The 18,129-nt window shown below is 47.3% G+C and overlaps 1 protein-coding gene across 3 annotated transcripts in view; it reads right to left on the reverse strand.

Moving 5' to 3' along the window:
• LOC102456325 (CMRF35-like molecule 5) overlaps positions 1 to 18,129 on the reverse strand; it is a 49,630-nt gene that overhangs the window by 11,783 nt on the left and 19,718 nt on the right. For all 3 annotated transcript variants that reach the window (XM_089771918.1, XM_089771919.1, XM_075903734.2), the window contains exons 5-7: positions 15,322 to 15,666; positions 13,232 to 13,521; positions 1,429 to 1,958 (exon numbers count right to left, since the gene is read on the reverse strand). In XM_089771918.1, coding sequence (XP_089628044.1) covers positions 13,460 to 13,521; positions 15,322 to 15,666 — 407 coding nt within the window. In that variant the 3' untranslated portion in view covers positions 1,429 to 1,958; positions 13,232 to 13,459. The remainder of the gene's footprint in view (positions 1 to 1,428; positions 1,959 to 13,231; positions 13,522 to 15,321; positions 15,667 to 18,129) is intronic.

Consider the following 18,129-nt stretch of genomic DNA (forward strand, 5'->3'; position numbering starts at 1 on the left):
CTTAACCCTGTGCAATGGGAACGAGAGCAAGTGCCACTCTCCCCTGGGCCTGGCTGGGAGCAGATGAGGGGGTCAGGTGGCAGCAGGCGACGTGTGTGGGCTACTCTGCTCTCAGCAGTTTAATGAATCCATGTAAAAGAGGGGCCTCAAAAAGAGTCTTGATTCTCATTGGCACTCGTGCCTCTTTGCCCCATGCTTGCAGTGCAGAGGAGCTGAAAGGAGATAACAATTAGACAAAACTCAGTCTAAAAACACTTGTGTCATGTACTTGATCATGTTCCTGATAGCAAGGTTTCAGTAGGGTTTACAATAAACTGTCCCTTCCTATATGTACATGTTCATCGCTAGAGCTGGTCTCATAGTTTGATGTGAATAACATTTGTTGCAAATATTAGTCATTTTTCATCAATGAATCGTAATAAATATTGTTTTTCTTTAATTGACCATCTGTGGTAAAATTCTCCCTTTGAGTTTAAGTTTTCCTTACTTTATTTTTATAGATCACTGTGTCTGCAAATAAATGTGTCTGCTGACATGGATTCTGTACTGAAAGCTTTTCTATCTTGCACACTTTGAAAGTTCCATCTCCTGTGAGAATTACTTGGACCCATGGTCAGAGCATGCCTGAGACTTTCAAACTCTGTTGGTGAATCTGGCAAAGCTTATACAGGCAGTCCCCGACTTACGTGGATCCGACTTACGTCGGATCCCTAGATACGAACGAGGTGAGGCAACTCCCGCACCTGCGCAGCAGCATTCCCGGGGCTCGCTCACCTGGGTCCTAGGATCCTCCTCCTCCTCGGGCCGGCTCCAACTGGGGTCCCGCAGAGCTGCCGGGCAGAGGAAAAGTGCCTCCCCACGCCCGCTGCCCCCCCCACCCCCCTGCCAGCAACAGGCTGCCCCCTCCCCTGAGCAACAGGCTGCCGATCAGCAGACAAAAGCAGCCTCTCCGCCCCTCCTCCCCCTATACATGCTGGGTTCCCTGGGCAAACAAAGACTCCACCAAAACAAACAAAGTGCTGGCCTCATTGTGTTAGCAAAAAAAGGACCCTCCTCCTAGAACCCTGGGTGGTGTGTGGAAATAAAGCTATTAGCTCAAAGCATGGTGCAGAGCTGTTTGGTATTTGATGAGTTACTCCTTTAGTCCTGAGTTTGTCACAGGGACAGAAATAGATGTGAAATCTTCTGAACAGGGGAACAGACAGCAAAACAAACATTAGAGGGGAGTTAACCTTTCCCTATGCTATCCAAAACTAAAAAAAATGTTTGGCTAGAGTTTCCCCTACAATATGTACCAGTTCTGACTTACATACAAATTCAACTTAAGAACAAACCTACAGTCCCTATCTTGTACGTAACCCGGGGACTGCCTGTAATCTCTCCAAGCCCAAGAGTTGTGTAATCTACAAAAAGCCATGTTATTCTCACCTGGGAAAAGAATCCAAAGTAAAACAGGGAAAAGCTTCATGGGCTGGATTCCGTCAGCAGGTGAATCTCTTCTCCAGAAATTCTGGTTTCTTCCAGAGATCAGTCAGGGTCCCTCTTTCTTAATTGTGGGAGTTGAAGATGAAACCCCAGCACTCACTGACCAGATCTATGGCATGAGGTTTCAGAATCTCTCAGCTTCCCTTTGTAAAGCCAGGCATTCACTGCAGAAATAAGTTGCTCAATCTATATTCTTTGTTCATTGGTGTTTGCTTCTTTTTAAAAAGGCGAGGCAGGTTTAAAGGAAATGATGCTATCACACAGGATGAGAGAACAGCTGGGCCACATTTCCCACCACGTGTTTACTGGCTGCCATGCTAAGACTGTCTAGACTGAGGTTTAGCGGCTGGCACAGCTATAGAGATTAGAGCTGAATTGGTGCAAACCCCGTATTGCCAATGTCAAGCATTCAAAAGTCATGTGAGGATCTTTGTCTTCATCTTTTGGTTTAGGACCTTTAGGGGGCACTTGTGCTGTGGAGAAAAGACAGAAAAATTGCCAAGTACTAGCAACATGCATTTCTTTTAAAGCAAAGCATCAATTCTCTAGCAATCACATAACTCCAGGAACTGGGGCTGAAAGACAAGCGCCAAATATCATGACAGTTGTAATACAATCACGATTAGCATCACACTAACTCCTAGGCTGTGTCTACATTGGCACCCTTTTCCGGAAAAGGAATGCTAATGAGACACTTCGGAATTGCAAATGCCCTGGGGATTTAAATTTTCCCCGCGGCATTTGCATGAACATGGCTGCCGCTTTTTTCCAGCTCGGGGCTTTGCCGGAGAAAAGCGCCAGTCTAGACAGGTATCTTGCGGAAAATAAACCCTTTTCCGGAAGATCCCTTATTCCTACTTAAAATCAGGAATAAGGGATCTTCCAGAAAAGGCTTTATTTTCCGCAAGATATCTGTCTAGACGGGCGCTTTTCTCCGGCAAAGCCCCGAGCCGGAAAAAAGCGGCAGCCATGTTCATGCAAATGCCACGGGGAAAATTTAAATCCCCAGGGCATTTGCAATTCCGAAGTGTCTCAGCATCCCTTTTCCGGAAAAGGGTGCTAATGTAGACACAGCCCTAGTGTAAATCTTGTGCAGCAGTACAACTCATGTCCACACTAGATTTTCTGCTCCCTCAATGCTCATGTAAGTTTGTTCCCTGGGGTCTCTTCTCTGGACCTTTTGGATGAATTTAAGCACGTTCAGCAGCAGAGACCTGCTCCCCAGAGCAGAGTCCTTCTCTCCTAAGCTGGGCTTTCTTCCCCAGCTCCCCTGCCTTAGGGACCCTCCTGCCTCTGGGCTCATTCTAGGGCCTGTCCTAGGCCCCTTTACTTGCTGAGAGCACATTGACTCCGCCCTCCTGAGTATTGGCTCAGGTCATGTCTCCCCCCACAGCTGCTGCCTCATTCACTGTGGCCTGGGGACTGTTAGCCATCCCCACCCAGTGGCTGGGCTGCTGGCCACACCATTGCTAACTCTGCTCCTCCTCCACATTCCCACTCACCTCCCTTAGTCCTGCCATGCCACTGCCATGGTGTAGGACTGCTTTCCTCTTCTCAGTCCTGCCCCAGGCTGCGCCCGCCCACCTTCCCATGGCCTCAGATAGAACCCAGCACATTCCGACCAGATCCTCCTGGTTTCACTTCACCTCACCTCTACCAGCTGCCACCCCTCAGGTCCTGCTGCTTGGTGCTGACTCTGCAGCCATTGCCCCCTGCTCTCTCTTTGTGTTCCTCATCTCCAGAGCCCTGCAGCTGTCCCCTAGCTGTTCCTGGTTAATACCGATCGCCTGTGCCCTCTGTCACCAGTGTACAGAAGCCCTTCAAACAAACCACCACAAGAAGTCTAGTACCCACAGTATCTTCACCACAGGTGCAGATTTTTATCTCCCTGCCCAGCTGCTAAGCTCCATCTTGCATAGGCTGCAGCCGCTGCAGGAGCCTAGCTGGGGCTCTCCAGCTTTGCTGGGGAACCTGGCAGAGCTTGTAAGCTTGGCAAGCTCAATCACTGCAGTGTATCTCCAGCAACCCACAGAGCGCCCGCATCCTTCGCCCCTGGGAAAAGAATCCAGTTAAAAGAGGGACTAGCCCACGGTCCTGGGTTCCTCCTCACACCACTATCTCCTCAGTAGAGGCAGTTAGTTAACTGGGCTAGTGGTGCTCAGACTCCTGCTGTAGTCTTGGCCCTGCTCCAGGAAAGAAAGGTTCTGTCTTTCCCGCACCCCTGCCTGCCGCCCCCATGCACCTTCCCCAGTAGCCTCCCCAGGAATTGAAATTAGAGGGGGTGTTGGAATTTATAAGAGGGGTGTCAGGGCTGTGAAGGTATGTATGGCACCACAGTTCACAAAACTGGGTGGGTTTTGGGGAAATTCAGAGGGGGTATACACCCCCATAGGGGTGTAGGGAAATCCCTATCAGTACCTCTCCCCACCCTCCGGCCTGCCACCCCATGGCAATTTAAAAGGGCCCACTACCACTGCCAGAGCGGAGAGCCCCAGGTTAATCCTGCACCTCCTCCCTTCCCACATCCCATCCTTCCCCCAAATCCCTCCCAGAGCCTGACCCCTCACTGCTTCTGCACCCAAACTCCCTCCCAGAGCCTGACCCCTGCATACCAATCCCCTGCCTGAGCCCAGAGCCTGCAAGAGCACTCAAGCTGTGGATAAATCCCTGTATTATTATCACTCTCATATAACTTTGTATTAAGATCTTGTCCTTTTTGATGTATCTTTGTTAAGTGTTCTTATAGAATCTCTGTAACATTTCTCCTATAACTTTGTATTAAGATCTTGTCCTTTTTGATGTATCTTTGTTAAGTGTTCTTATAGAATCTCTGTAACATTTCTCCTATAACTTTGTATTAAGAGAAACTTTCCATTTTATATATATAGATCTTGTAAGAAAAAAATGTCTTTTGAGCTCTCCCCTTTTCTTGATTGTCTTGTTGAAATGAATGAGGTGTGAATGGAGAATGAAAGGGGAGCACCTCCATCAGCAGTTGCAAGGGCGGAGAATGTCTGGGAGCCAGATCCAAGACAATATCTGTAAAGTGAGCTTATTAAGAAGACTGGACATAGAGACCCCTTGGGAGTCAAGCAGCAAGTGCCTGCCCTTGGAAGAACTCTCCTTGAAGCAGCATTAAGAAAAGCAAGGTGATGACTAATTGGCTGCATGAGAGGGATAAATAGGAGGCATCTTGCAGTGGGACCCCGGGTTTTCGTCTTGTCAACATGGGAGCATCAATCCAGATCTGCAGAAGCCTGGCTCCACCCCTCCGCCATCTAACTCACCTGGCCAGTGGAGTTAGTGGGAGCAACTTTTGTAACAATAAGACAGAGTGTGCTTGTGTGTGCGTGAGAGTGCATGAGTGTAATGTATCATATGATGAGTATTGATTGATCTATGTATGTTCAATAAAGGTTGCGTGTTGCCTTATCCCCCTGAAAAAGATCCCTGGTGCTTCTTTTAAGCACAACAAAGCTCCCTACCAGAGCTTTAGGCAGCTGGGAGGGAGGGAGTTTGAGTGGGGGAGGGGTGCAGGAGATGGTTTGGGCACCACCAAAATTTCTACAAAGCTGCGTCCTCTGCTCCCTTGAGAATACCAGGTTCCTGCGAGTCCTCTGGGACCCTCCTTTCAGACCAGTTGAAGATGAAACTTGCAGACTCAGGGACCAGTTCTGTAATCGGAAGTCTCTAGCTCTCTCGGCTGCCACTTCCCTTTGAAGAGGTGGGTGTTTCACCAGATGAGGAAGTTGCTCGACATCCATTCCCCATGGGGGTGTTTACTGTTCGCATTAAGAAGAGCGAGTCACAGTGTGAATGTGACTGATATCAGAAGCTGATTAAAAAAGCTTTGACCCAACTACACAGTTTGGCTGATGGTAGAGCCCTGAACAATGTTGCTCATTGCTACACAGCCTAAGGCTGGGTCACCAAGTGCCTTTAGACACCTACGGCTGCTCTGTGCCACCTGACTGGGCTAAGGGACCTGGACTCCAGGGTGTGCAATTACAGTGTATACATGCTGGGACCCTACCATCTTGTAGAGTCCTATAACTCTGGCTGCAGGCCAAGCCCGAACCCCTAAGCTGTACTTACAGGCCCTTAGCCTGGGCCCTGCGAACCCAAGTCTGCCGGCACAGACCAGCTGCAGGTTTTTATTTCAGTGTAAATGTGGTTCTCAGTCTGCGGGTTGCTTGTGGCCCAATCAGCGCAGAGCTGGGGTTGTATGACATCCTTAGGGCCATACAGATAGCTTATCTAGTGGCTGCATGTGGCCCACATCACTTGCAGAGAGCTGCATGTGCAGCCACAGTGGTAAATAGGTTGAGAACTGCTGATGTAAATATACCCGCTGAGCCTTCAGCTATCGGGGAGTCTCCATCCCTTATTATTGCATAGGGCGGCCCTGAGATTGTCCCTGCATGAGAATCCCTGCATGTGTAGGTCTGCAGCAACCAGGAGCTGATCTTTAAAATCTCAAGAGTGTTTGATTATTTAAAGATGCCTTTTTTAAAACCTGTGGGGGCACTTGGCTCATCTTTTCAAACTTTTCTCTGCTGCCAGCTGCCTGGAAACTTTTTCAAAGGCAAGCTCAGATCCTCCCCTAATACTGATCATCAAGGAGTTGGGGCTGTAAACAAAGCACCGATCATCATAAGACTCACACTAAAATCACGAGAGCTGGTAACACTGCAAGCAACCAAGTGGGTCTGGCAGGGGGATTAGCATAGGGATGCGAAGGGGGCTGAGTTTAAAGGAGAGTGGAGTTCCTATGGGACAAGTGGGGAGAAGGAGCAGATTCCCCCCCTCCAGAATCCTCACTCACGAAAGGTCTACACCACAGAGTTTTGTCGGAAAAACATGCGTCCATACTGCAATCACGTTCTTTCACAAGCAAATCAAAAGAACAGAGGGGTTTTCCCAGCAATGGTAATCCTCATTCTACGAGGAAGAACCCTTTTTTTGAAAGAGCTCTTATGCAAAAAGGCGTGTGTGGACTGGCAGGAGGGGTTTTTTTCGGATGAGGAGGCCTCCAGGAATAGCATAGGTGACCTGGTGGCCATTCCGTCCATAGTGTTCACAGCTTACATGCGAGACAGCGACCATTCAGTCTGGATGCTTTCTTTCGAGAAAATGCAGATCACTTTTGCGATGCACTTTTGCAGTGTGGACATTCTGTTTCGGAAGATGTTTTTTCGGAAGATCTCTTCTGAAAAACACTTCCTTTGAAAGAAGCCTGCAGTCTAGGCCAGTGTTTCCAAAATGGTGTTCCTCTGGGTTCCATGAGGTGAAAATAAGGGTTCAGTGAGAAAATTCCATTACAATAACCAATTTTATTTAAAAATAATAATAATTAATATTTACGTTTTCATGAATTTTATTGAAAACAATTTTCATTTGCCACGATAAGTGTCCCTGTGAAATGCCAGGTTAGCCAGAGAGTGGGACGATGATGTCACTACTCAGTGCTGTGCACGCAGTCAGTCGGTGGTGCGATTGCCTGTGGAACGAGGTGTACTGGTAGTTTGAATTAGAAAGCCTAATTCGAACTACCTACTCCGTGCCGCGTGTAGCCTCAGGCACGGAGTCTGCACTAAGGGGGATTTATAAATGGCAGCGCCCGGCAAGATGCAAATGAAGCCCGGGATATTTAAATCCCGGGCTTCATTTGCAAATTCGAATGCCTACATTAGCCACCCTAGTTAGAACTAGGGTGTCAGTGTAGACATACCCAGGGAGTGTGGATCACGTGGGTGACTGAATACGAATATACGAGCGCCACGTTGGACAAAGTCGAAACTTCAGCTGTCAAACCAGTTGCTTATATGGGAGTGCGCAGGCAGGGCTCTCGCAAATACTTTACTTCAGTATAGTCGCGTGATTTCTTGTATTCAAAAATTTAACCGTGACTAATGGAGTTTTACTTTTTGTACACATTAAATGGGATTTTTGTTTTTAAATACGAGCAATTAAACTGAATGTTGATCTCCTGACCTTTTTTAGCATTTGTTTATTATTATTGGTACTTATTTGTGGTCTACTTTTTCAGCTCCATATATAAGACTCATTAGGGGTTCTGCAAAATTCTTTTGAGTTTAAAAGGGTTCCGTGCCAAATAAAATTGGGAAACACTGGGAAAGACGTAGCGTCAGTGTGGGGTTAATATATGGCTGGTACTACAGCCCCCTAGTGGTGCACAGGGTGCGGATGAGGACAGAGAGGAAAGCCTAGAGGGCATAAGGGGAAATATGGAATCTACAAGGAGGGGGAAGGAAAAATAGGAAAATCTCCAAGTATGGAGATAGGAATATACCACTCGCTCACCCCTAACTTAGCCTCTTTCTTCCTACTGCTGTGTGTGAGAGGATGGAAGTGACGGTGAGTCCAGTTGCGAGGAGAAATGGCTGAGGTAAAGGAACAGGTATGAAGGGAAAACCATGAACTCCTCAACTTGAAGGAGCAGAAATCACCCCAGGGAAGGCACCTGCTCCACCCTCACCACCGCTCATTTCTCACTGATGCTTTTGTCTCTTTACTTTAAAATGCCTGCAAAGCCCATGGCCTCTCTCTGGGCCAGTCACAGGTTTCCTACTGGACGTGGTAGATCCTTCAGCTTTTCAGAAAACAGAACATTTCATGTTCCCTGCCGGGTGTCTCAGGGCCTTTGGCTCTGTTCTCCCCTTGCCCCTTTTATACACTTGACCAACCAGAGGGGGAAATGGAGCAGAAAGGGAGCAAGGAGTTGCTAGGGCTTCTGAGACCTTCTTCCCTGAGTAGCCTCCAAGACAGGGGTGAGCAATAAGAGGCTCAGGAACTGGACACAGTTCTCTGAGGTTACACCTGGCAGGCCACCTGATTCTTCATTTACCGGCATTTCTTCAGATGCTCAGATAACTAAAGTATCTGCCAGCAGCGAACTATCTCCAGCCCATGGGCCACCTATTGCCTGTCCCTGCTCCCAAACCAGTGCTCACCAACCAGGATCTACCAAGAGGTCTTGGAGCCTCTGACAGGGGATCCTGACTGGTTTGGCTGGGAAGCTATCAAGCGCTAGCACATCAGTTGCCCCTCTTCCCACTGTCATGCTGCTCCTGCCCTCTGCCTGGACCTGTACCCTCAGGTGCCTCCTGCTTGCTGTGCAGGGGAGGGAGAAGAGGGGGGCGCTGAAATCAAGGTGCCCCTCTCCCACTTCATACCCAACTCCACGCAGAGAGAAAGGGATGGAGGGAGCTTGGCAATGCAAATCTCTGTCACTCTCACACTGTGTGTGTCTCTGTCATTCTCACAAACACGCCCCGTCCTTCCCTCTCATCTCCCGACCCAACACACACGTTGCACTTTTACTGCTTGCAAAGTGGGTGAGTTTTGGTTTTTGACTGGTCTGTGCATTTCAGCATTTTCATTTTTCTCTTACACTTAAACTGAATTCTTTGAGGATTGAATTCTAACATGCCGGACCTGCTGTGGCTGGTGTAATTATCCCTCTGATAATTGCTGCTCCTGGACGAGGCTGGCATGTCCCTGAGAGATGCAGGGCAGGGGATATCCACATGATGCTCTTGCCTGCAGACACCTCTCCTGTAGTTCCCATTGATCAATTACGGGTAACTTAAGCCAGTAGAAGCTGCGGGCTCAGTGCCTTTAGAAGAGGGGCAGCACATGGCATCATGGAGCCATTTCTGTAAATGACAGCAGCTTTCAGGAGTGGTGCAGGGCTAGGGCAGGAGTAAGCCTGCCTTAACGGCCCTGATCTACCATCCAGAATCCGTCTCAGTTAATTGGTGCCCAGCCAGGGCCTGCTTCCTGAACCCCTGTCCGAGCCTGAGCTGCCTCCTAAACCCAACCTCCTGTCCCAGATGTGAGTCCCCCTGCACACAAACACCTTCCCAGAGCTTGCACCCAGAAACCCACACAAATCCCCAACCCTGGGCTAAGCCTGGAGTCTCTCCCACACTCCAAACTCCTTGGCCCAAGACCAGAGCCTGCACCCCAACTGCCTACCCCAGCCTGGTGAGAGTGAGTGAGGATGGGGGAGGAAGGAGGATGGAGTGAGCAGGGTGAGCCACCTTGGAGAAGGAGTGGAGTAGGGGCAGGGCCTCAAAGAAGGGGCGGGAAGGAAATGGGGCCAGGATCTTTGTATTTGAGGTAGCTCTTACATTGCACTTGAATTGAAAAAGTGACCTTGTGGTTAAAAAGATTGGAGCCAGCTATCCTAGACCTTACCCCCTTGGTTCCCACAAGAACTCAGCTTTGCTTCAAATGCATCACTGACATTGCTTTATTGGCATAAAATCAAGCCACACCTGATTCGATCAGAGTCAAGTTCATAGAGAGTGGACAGGTGTAGGATAGACCACACATCCCCTGTGCGAAATCATGGATCAGCTGATATAAGCTCTGACATTAAATACTGCTGGGTAACAGATCAGCCCACACACTAACGTCTGTAGCCAGTTCCTGACTAGAACACAATCTTTTCCCGTGATGGAGGTAATCACACGCTGCTTACTAGTCTAACACTTTTCTACTAACTGCATCTTTTACATATTTATGAAGCTACAGTCAATTCATGCTTTGTTCACGTCTTTGCTCAGAACAGTCTGACATGGACTACAGTTCAGTGTGTAGCAATTTTGGTCACTCTAATGTCCCAGTAATTAAAGGTAAAATATTGTATGTACTTATCTAAACATAAAACATTCTATCCAGGTGCATTTGACATAAAGTGAAAAAAACACCATCTTGTCCAAACACAAATAAGCCCAGACACCTCCCGAATCTAGAAAGGTGTTGTAAAGGATGTTCTACAAAGATCTGTGTGCCCGCTGTTCCACCATTTGCCCAGTCGTGGAACGAGGTGTACAGGTAGTTCGGAATGGCTTGTTAGTCCGAACTATCTAGCCCGTGCCGCGTGTAGCCACGCAGCACGGGGTTCGCACTAGCCGGCTTTTAAAAATGGCGGCGCCGGCTTTATGCTAATGAAGCCCGGGAAATTCAAATCCCGGGCTTCATTAGCAAGTTCGGTATGCATACATTACCCCCCTAGTTCGAACTAGGGGGGTAGTGTAGACATACCCTGAGTGTGCTCCCATGAACGCGGTATTCTATTTGCCTAGCTGAAGTAGCTTGACATTGGGGCGAGGGGAGGATAGACAAGGCCTGCCTATGACTATGTAGAGTCTAGTTGATTCAGGGCAGCCTCTGTCACTGCTGCTCTGACCCTGTGGTTTGGGTCACTGACTGAGTCTGCAACTATGCTACCAAGTTCTGTTGACAAAACTTACATCACCCAAAAATCAACAAAACCAAAATGGCCACAGGCTGCTCCCACTTTCTCCCCCGGACAAAAAATCTTGACCATGCTACGGACACCAACATCAACAGTGTGAGCAATGCACGTGCACAGAGCCCTCTGTAGGAAAATGCAGGCCTTGCTCCCATTGCACCCCTTTCCCTTAGGGTATGTCTACACTACCATCCTAGTTCGAACTAGGGTGGTTAATGTAGGCAACCGAAGTTGCAAATGAAGTCCTGGATTTGAATTTCCCGGGCTTCATTTGCATCTTGCCGGGCGCCGCCATTTTTAAATCCCCACTAGTTCGGACTAGGCTTCCTATTCTGAACTACTGGTAAACCTCGTTCCACGAGGACTAACGGTAGTTCGGAATAGGAAGCCTAATCCGAACTAGCTAGTCCGTGCTGCGTGTAGCCGTGGGCACGGAGTCCGAACTAGCGGGGATTTAAAAATGGCGGCGCCTGGCAAGATGCAAATGAAGCCCGGGAAATTCAAATCCGGGTTTCATTTGCAACTTCGGTTGCCTACATTAACCACCCTAGTTCGAACTAGGGTGGTAGTGTAGACATACCCTCACCATGTAGGGGTGGTGTCTTTGCTAGAGGAGAAGCTGGAGTCAGTCGTTGTCAGATAAGGTGAATCTGGCTGCTTTGTTGTTTGTGGTGTCGCTGTAGTTGGGCTTTGAGGAGAAACCTCTGTAGATAATGACAGAGCCAACCCACTTTCCAAATCCACCCTGCCTCCCTTGTTTGGCACAATCCGATTGTTCATGCTTTGTCAGAACCTTCACACTTAGTTTCATACCGAAGAAATGTTTTCCACTTCCATTGCTATAAAACAGAAACCTGCCTCAAATAACCGGTATGTAGCTGCAGACAATGAGGCCTTCCCGTGCATGTTGCTCTCTTTTAAAAACTCTCTGGGGTATATTAATTTCCTGGCTTTTGTGTCCATCCATCTGTAGTACTTGGTAGGTGGTTTGTTCCTGCTCCTGAACAGTGAGCGCTTTTTTCTTGACTCCAATTCTGGGCAGGCCGTGCATGGATGTGTGGCTGATGGTACCAAATAACAAATTGCCATCTTGTTAGTAGGGATGTGAAAGTGTAAAAATGTACACACTTACACGCAGGCTCCAAGTATATGCACATAGCTGGCTTAATACCAGCTCCCTATATACACTTGGTCTTGGGCAGCCAACTGCTTCCCTGCGTGTAACTGTTGAAATTTTCAGTGATTACACATTCACTTAATTAAACGCAGCCCTACTCATCAGGTGTGTGTTAAATGGGACAGGTGTTTATAGGCTCCACTATCAGCTGGGCCAGCATCACTCACTCAATTCATTTCATGGTCCAGTGCAGTGGTTACCAAACTTTTTCAGCCCAAGAATTTACCTGCTACCCAAGATCTTTTTGAATTTACCTGCTACCCAAGATCTACCCTAAAACAGTGTTGTAGAATAAACCATCTATTTTTAATTTGTTATATACACCTAAAATCAAGTATTTGTAATTACACAATTTGTCCTCTACTCACTAAGTCTCAGTGTGACACCTGTGACTGCACTTTATCTACCAGTGCTCCAAAAGAGGAAAATGGGGAGCTGCCCGCCAGCACGCATCCTGGCCTGCTAACAGCAGGTGCCCCAGCAGGGACAGCCTCATTGTACCCCAGTTCTGTAACAATATGGTTTTTCTATAGCCATATTTATTGGAAGGCCTGTAGTCATATTGGTAGGCCTAAACTATAGCCTTCCTCTGCAGCCAGACTGAAGAGCAGAAGCCATTAGCTGTCAAGCCTGGAGTCATATACTGTACTCACAATCCATCTACATTTCATTAAAATAGTGTCACACTAGGCTGTGAGAAGGGGAATCCTGTCCTAATGGCCCCCACTGTCACAAGATTAGAAACAGATATCAAGATGGGAAAAGAAAATGTAATTAACAGCATTTCATCTGGCAAGAAACTGCTTATCAGTAGTTGTGGTTTTGAAATCCTCATTCTGTGATTATTGTCCTCACTTTCCTATTGTTTGTCTGTGTGATCTCTGTCTGGTTTGTAACTGTTTCTGTCTGCTGTATAATTTTGCTATGTGTAAATCAAGAAAGGTGGTGGGGTATGATTCGTTAGGTAATTCTGTTACAGTATGTTATGAATGATTAGTAAAATTATGCTAAAATAATTGGTTAAGGTATAGCTAAGCAGGACTCAGCTTTCACTATATAAACTGGGGTCCAAGAAGGAGTCCAGCCAGAAGAGCAAAACGGAAAGAAAAAGAAAGAAAGAAAGAAAGAAAGAAAGAAAGAAAGAAAGAAAGAAAGAAAGAAAGAAAGAAAGAAAGAAAGAGGTCCTGGAAGAACTCACCTCCAAGCCACAGCCTAAGAACAGAGCTGACAGTTTGCTTCTGCATGACCATGATGTGCAGCAGCTAAGATCCAGAGAGACTTACCTTGCCTGGTCAACAGGGGAAGTCTGCCTGCCTGTATCAGGATTGATGAGCATGACACTGTGTGCTTAGCATGTGTATTCTGCTTGCTTGGGAATCATATATCTAGTAGCCCAATGTCTGGGACTCTGTAACGCTGAAACGCTGGCTGTTCCCTCTGGGTGGCGCTGTTGCTTCCCGTCGTGGCACTGTGCTGACTTCTGTGCTGCTCAGCTGGGCTGCCACACAGGATCAAACGGGGCAAGCAACCGTTTGGGGTCCGCGTTCCCCATGCAGCACAGGGGTACGTGCCCCTAACGAGTGGAAGGGATAGAGAAATTTGTGTGGGTAACAGTTCCAGCTGAAACAAAGGGGGCAGCTATTCGATGCCACATGGCCCAGCTAGTTGGCCGTGGCATTCTGCCTGTCGAGGCTGCCCCAACAGGGTGAACCTCGCTGTGCCCTGGCTCCAGCCAGAAGAAAGGGGGGCAGCTGGCCCCGTGTTCCTTCTAAGATTTTCCATCCATGAAAAATCTGACCCCCGCAGGTCAGAGGGAACCCAGAAATTATTAGTTGGAGACACAGTGATCAACTGGCCAGTCCCGATTGATGGGTGGGAGACCATTGCTCTAGTGATACATCCCAGCTCAGTTATTTAAACAAAGCCACACTCGGCTCTGTCTTCATTTAATCATAGGAGAGAAGATGAAGGTATAAAAACACTGAGAATTTTTGGAAATAAAATCCTTCCATCCAGAAACCAGGTAAAATCACCAAGTGACAAAAAAAATCACTTACCTGTCACAGCCATTGCATGCACAAGCAATTAAAATTGAGGAAAGGGACACATCTGAACATCATGGACATTACACTGCCCATATAGGATGTGTCTATACTGCACTCTTACCTCGAAATAAGCTACGCAATTCGAGTTACCCAAATTACATAGCTTATTTCAAGTATATTTCGAAATAGCTGATTTTGGAATGACAGCGCCAAATTTTGAAATAAACCGTTATTCCAAAATGTCCCTTAATCTTTGTGGAACGAGGTTTACAAGGACATTGGAATAGCACACCCATTATTTCAAAAGATACTTCAAAATAAGGGGCATGCTGTCAAGACACGTAATAGCTATTTCAGGATACTAGAACTATCCCGAAATTGCGCCACAGTGAAGATGTTCCCATAGTAAATGAAGGAGTCTTGTCAAGCACATTCCATCCCCACTTAACAACCCTAACTCTGGGCCTAAATAAAAATTCTTTGTGCACCAATAATCTCAGCATAGGAACCCCCAAGCCCTTAGGATAGAAAACCAGCCCCGGCACTGTGCTGCAATAAGGGGCAAGAGTTGCAAGTTACCCCCAGCAGCACTTTCATGTTAAGTGAGTTTTTAATAAAGAGCCAGCTGCACTGCCAGGCCTCAGTGTCTTGATCTACATTTCGGTTACTCGGGGCAGGTTTCTGTTTTATCTGTTGGAAGTGGCAAAACATTTCTTCATGATGAAACTGAAACTGGGGTCTCTGCTGCTGTTGGCTGCACCCTTCCCCCATCCCCATCTCCAAAATATTTGGGATACCTGGCTACAATAAAGGGGGGGATGGGTATGGAGACTGGCAGCTGCCACCTCTCCTCCTGTTCTATCTACCCTGCGCCTCCCATCTCTAGTCCTCTCTCGTCCCTTCTACTTGTGCATCAGGGTTGGGTTGCTTCTGACCAGTTCTGCCCCCCTGGGGAAATGCCCACATCCTTTCTCTGCGCAGCCAGTGACTGGTGAGAGGCTGAGCCCGGGGACCTCAGTAGCGGGAGCGATCAGCCATTGTCCCAAGGGGGCGCTGTGGGGCTTGGCAGGGAGCAGTTGGTGCTGAGCAAAAGGTGCTGTGGGGCGCAGTGGAGGGGCTCAGTGGGTGGAATGCAGCAGGTAGCAGTGCCCTCTCTCTGACCCTTTGCAGCTATCGGCCAGGCCCCTGAGCGGGGGGAGCTGTGGGTTTTGGGTCACAGCAAATCTGCCTGCCTAGACACCCCGTCAGCCTTATGCTACCCCGAGGCAGCTCCGGCCTTGCCCGACCCCGCCAGCCCTGACACTTGCACCAGCAGCTCAGAGATTTACCTGGGGAGATGATGACTGACACAGTGTGCCTGAGATTAAGTCCAGGCCTCGTTATCCCGCACTGGTAAGTGCCGGCATCGGCCAGTGTCAGGTTCTCCATGGTCACAGTGAACACGCGCCGGGTGCGATTGTCTTGGATGGAGACTCTGTCCCGCTTCACCTCGGCCTCTGACCATGTGGTCTCAACTATGTGACCGTTGGAACAGCGCCAAGTTTCTAGCGTAGTTGCTTCCCGGCACCAGAACTTCGAATAATCCTCATAGCCCTTCTCATACCGGCACCGCACAGTCACTGACCCGCCCAGGCGTCCGCACACTGACCAGGGGCCCGTCACTGCCCAGCAGCCTGCAAGAGACAGAGACAGTGAGACACAGGCACTTTTCTGGCTGCCAGCAGCAATGCCATGCCTCAGTGCCCAGAGAGGGGGTGCAAATATGGGTGATGGTTCAGTGTCTGGAAAGACAGGCAGGGGTTCAGTGTCTGCTGCATGTGGATCTGTTGAAAAACCTGACTTCTTATTCCTGTGCAATGAGTACGAGAGCTAGTGACACTCCCCTGGACCCGGCTGGGTGCAGATGAAGGGACCAGGTGGCTGAAATGCGAAGAGTACGGGCTGCTCTGCTCTCAGTAGGTTAATAAATCAGTGCAAAAGAGGGGCCTTAAAATGAGTCTTGATTCCCATTGGTACTCTTTGTCCCACTGTGGCGGTGCAGAGAGGCTGAAAGGGGACGCCAGAGTGAATTAAATATTTTTGACTAGTATGTTTTCCAGTAGGAACATTTCCTGCAGCAAACATTCTGTTTCAACAAAGAGTTTGGATTCTTTAATTGGGGATATTGACACGACTAGTTTAATTTCAAACAGACTTTTCAAAAGAAAAAATTTGTTTTCCTTTTGACTTAAAATGTCAGTTTGGTTTGATTTTCCAGTTCAGGCTCATAGTTTAGTTCTTCTCTCCTCTCTTGTCCAGAGTGCAACATGCTAGGAAAGCTCATTGATATAACCCAAATTAGTTTGGCACTTCGTAAAACACAGTATGGAAGGTTTTAGTTAGGCTGAGTTTACTCATTTGATCTCACATACTATCTGTAAATGCTAATCTAGACAAGGAATCAGAAAAGAGCGACACCTCCATCCTGAAAGGTTTACTCCTATGCTTCAGGTTAAGCACAGGAGCCCTCATGCTGGTTTCACTGGGACTCAGGCTTAGAGTAAATCGGTGGGATTAAGAATGTTCTGAAAATGAAGGATGGGTAAATGTTTCTAACTTTAGGCTCTAAATTGGTATTTGGTTCATTTTTGCTACAGTTTTTGTTTGATTATTTTATTTTAAAATGCTGCCTTTGGATATTGCTTAAAACATACCAAATAGACAAAACTCAAGCTAAAAAACACTTGTATCAAGTACTTGATGGTGTCCCTGATAGCAAGGTTTCAGTAGGGTTTAAAGTAAAACTGTCCCCTCCTATTTTTACATGTTCATCGCCAGAGCTGTTCCAATAGTTTGTTGTGAATAGTATTCGTTACATATACTAATAATTTTTCATCAAAGAATTGTAATAAATATTGTTTTCCATTATTTGACCATCTGTGCTGAAATTCCCTCTTTCAGTTTACATTTTCCTTACTTAGACTTTACAGATCTCTTTCTCTGTAAATAAATGTGTCTGCTGACATGGATTCTGTGCTGAAAGCTTCTCTATCCAGCACACTTTGAAAGTTCTATCTCCCATGAGAGTTACTTAGATCTAGATCTCAGGCAAGAGCATACCTGAGACTTTCAAACTCTGTTGGTGAAGCTGGTGACTTCAGCAAAATCAATACTTGTGCAATCTACAAAAAGCCCATGGCATTCTCACCTGGGAAAATAATCCAGAATAAACCAGGGAAAAGCTTCATGGTCTGATTTCCATCAGCATGTGAATCTTTTCTCCAGAAATTCTGCTTTCTTCAAGAGATCAGTCAGGGTCCCTCTTTCTTAATTGTGGGAGTTGAAAATGAAACCCCAGCACTCACTGACCAGTTCTATGACCTGACGTTTCTAAATCTCTCAGCTGACCACTTCCCTTTTGTAAAGCCAAGCATTCACTGCAGAAAGAAGTTGTTGCTCAGTCGACATTCTCTGATGATTGGTGTTTCCTTCTTTTTAAAAAGGAGAGGCGGGGTTAAAGGAAATGTTGCCATCACAAAGGATGAAAGAAAAGCTGGACCACACTTCCCATCATGTGTTTACTGGCTGCCATGCTAAGACTTTGTCTAGACTGACGTTTAGCTGCTGGCACAGCTACAGAGATTAGAGCTGAATTGGTGCAAACTCTGTATTGCCAATGTCAAGCATTCAAAAGTCATGTGGGGATCTTTGCTTTCATCTTCTGGTTTAGGATCTTTAGGGGGCATTTGGTGAGTTTTCAAAATTTTATCCACAGCATAAGGACTAGCACTGTGCATTTCTTTTAAAGCAAAGCATCGATTCTCTAGTAATCACATGATACCTGGAGCTGGGGCTTAAAGACAAGCACCAAATAACATGATAGTTGTGATACAATTACAAGAGTTGGCATCATACCCACTCCTAGTGTAGATCTGGAGCAGCAGTGCAAATTGTGCTCACACTAGGGCTATGTCTACACTGGCGGCTTCTTGTGCAAGTAATATGCAAATGAGGCTAAGCGTGGAATATAGCCGAGCCTCATTTGCATACCTAATGAGACACCATTTTTTTCAGAAGAGGCTCTTGCGCAAGAAGGAACCTATTACTTTTCAGGAAGAACGGCATTGCGCAAGAGGGTTTTTTCTTGCGCAAGAGCC

The sequence above is a fragment of the Pelodiscus sinensis genome, chromosome 20 (assembly GCF_052426305.1).
Source record: "Pelodiscus sinensis isolate ZL-2025 chromosome 20, ASM5242630v1, whole genome shotgun sequence".
NCBI classification, from domain to species: Eukaryota; Metazoa; Chordata; order Testudines; family Trionychidae; genus Pelodiscus; species Pelodiscus sinensis.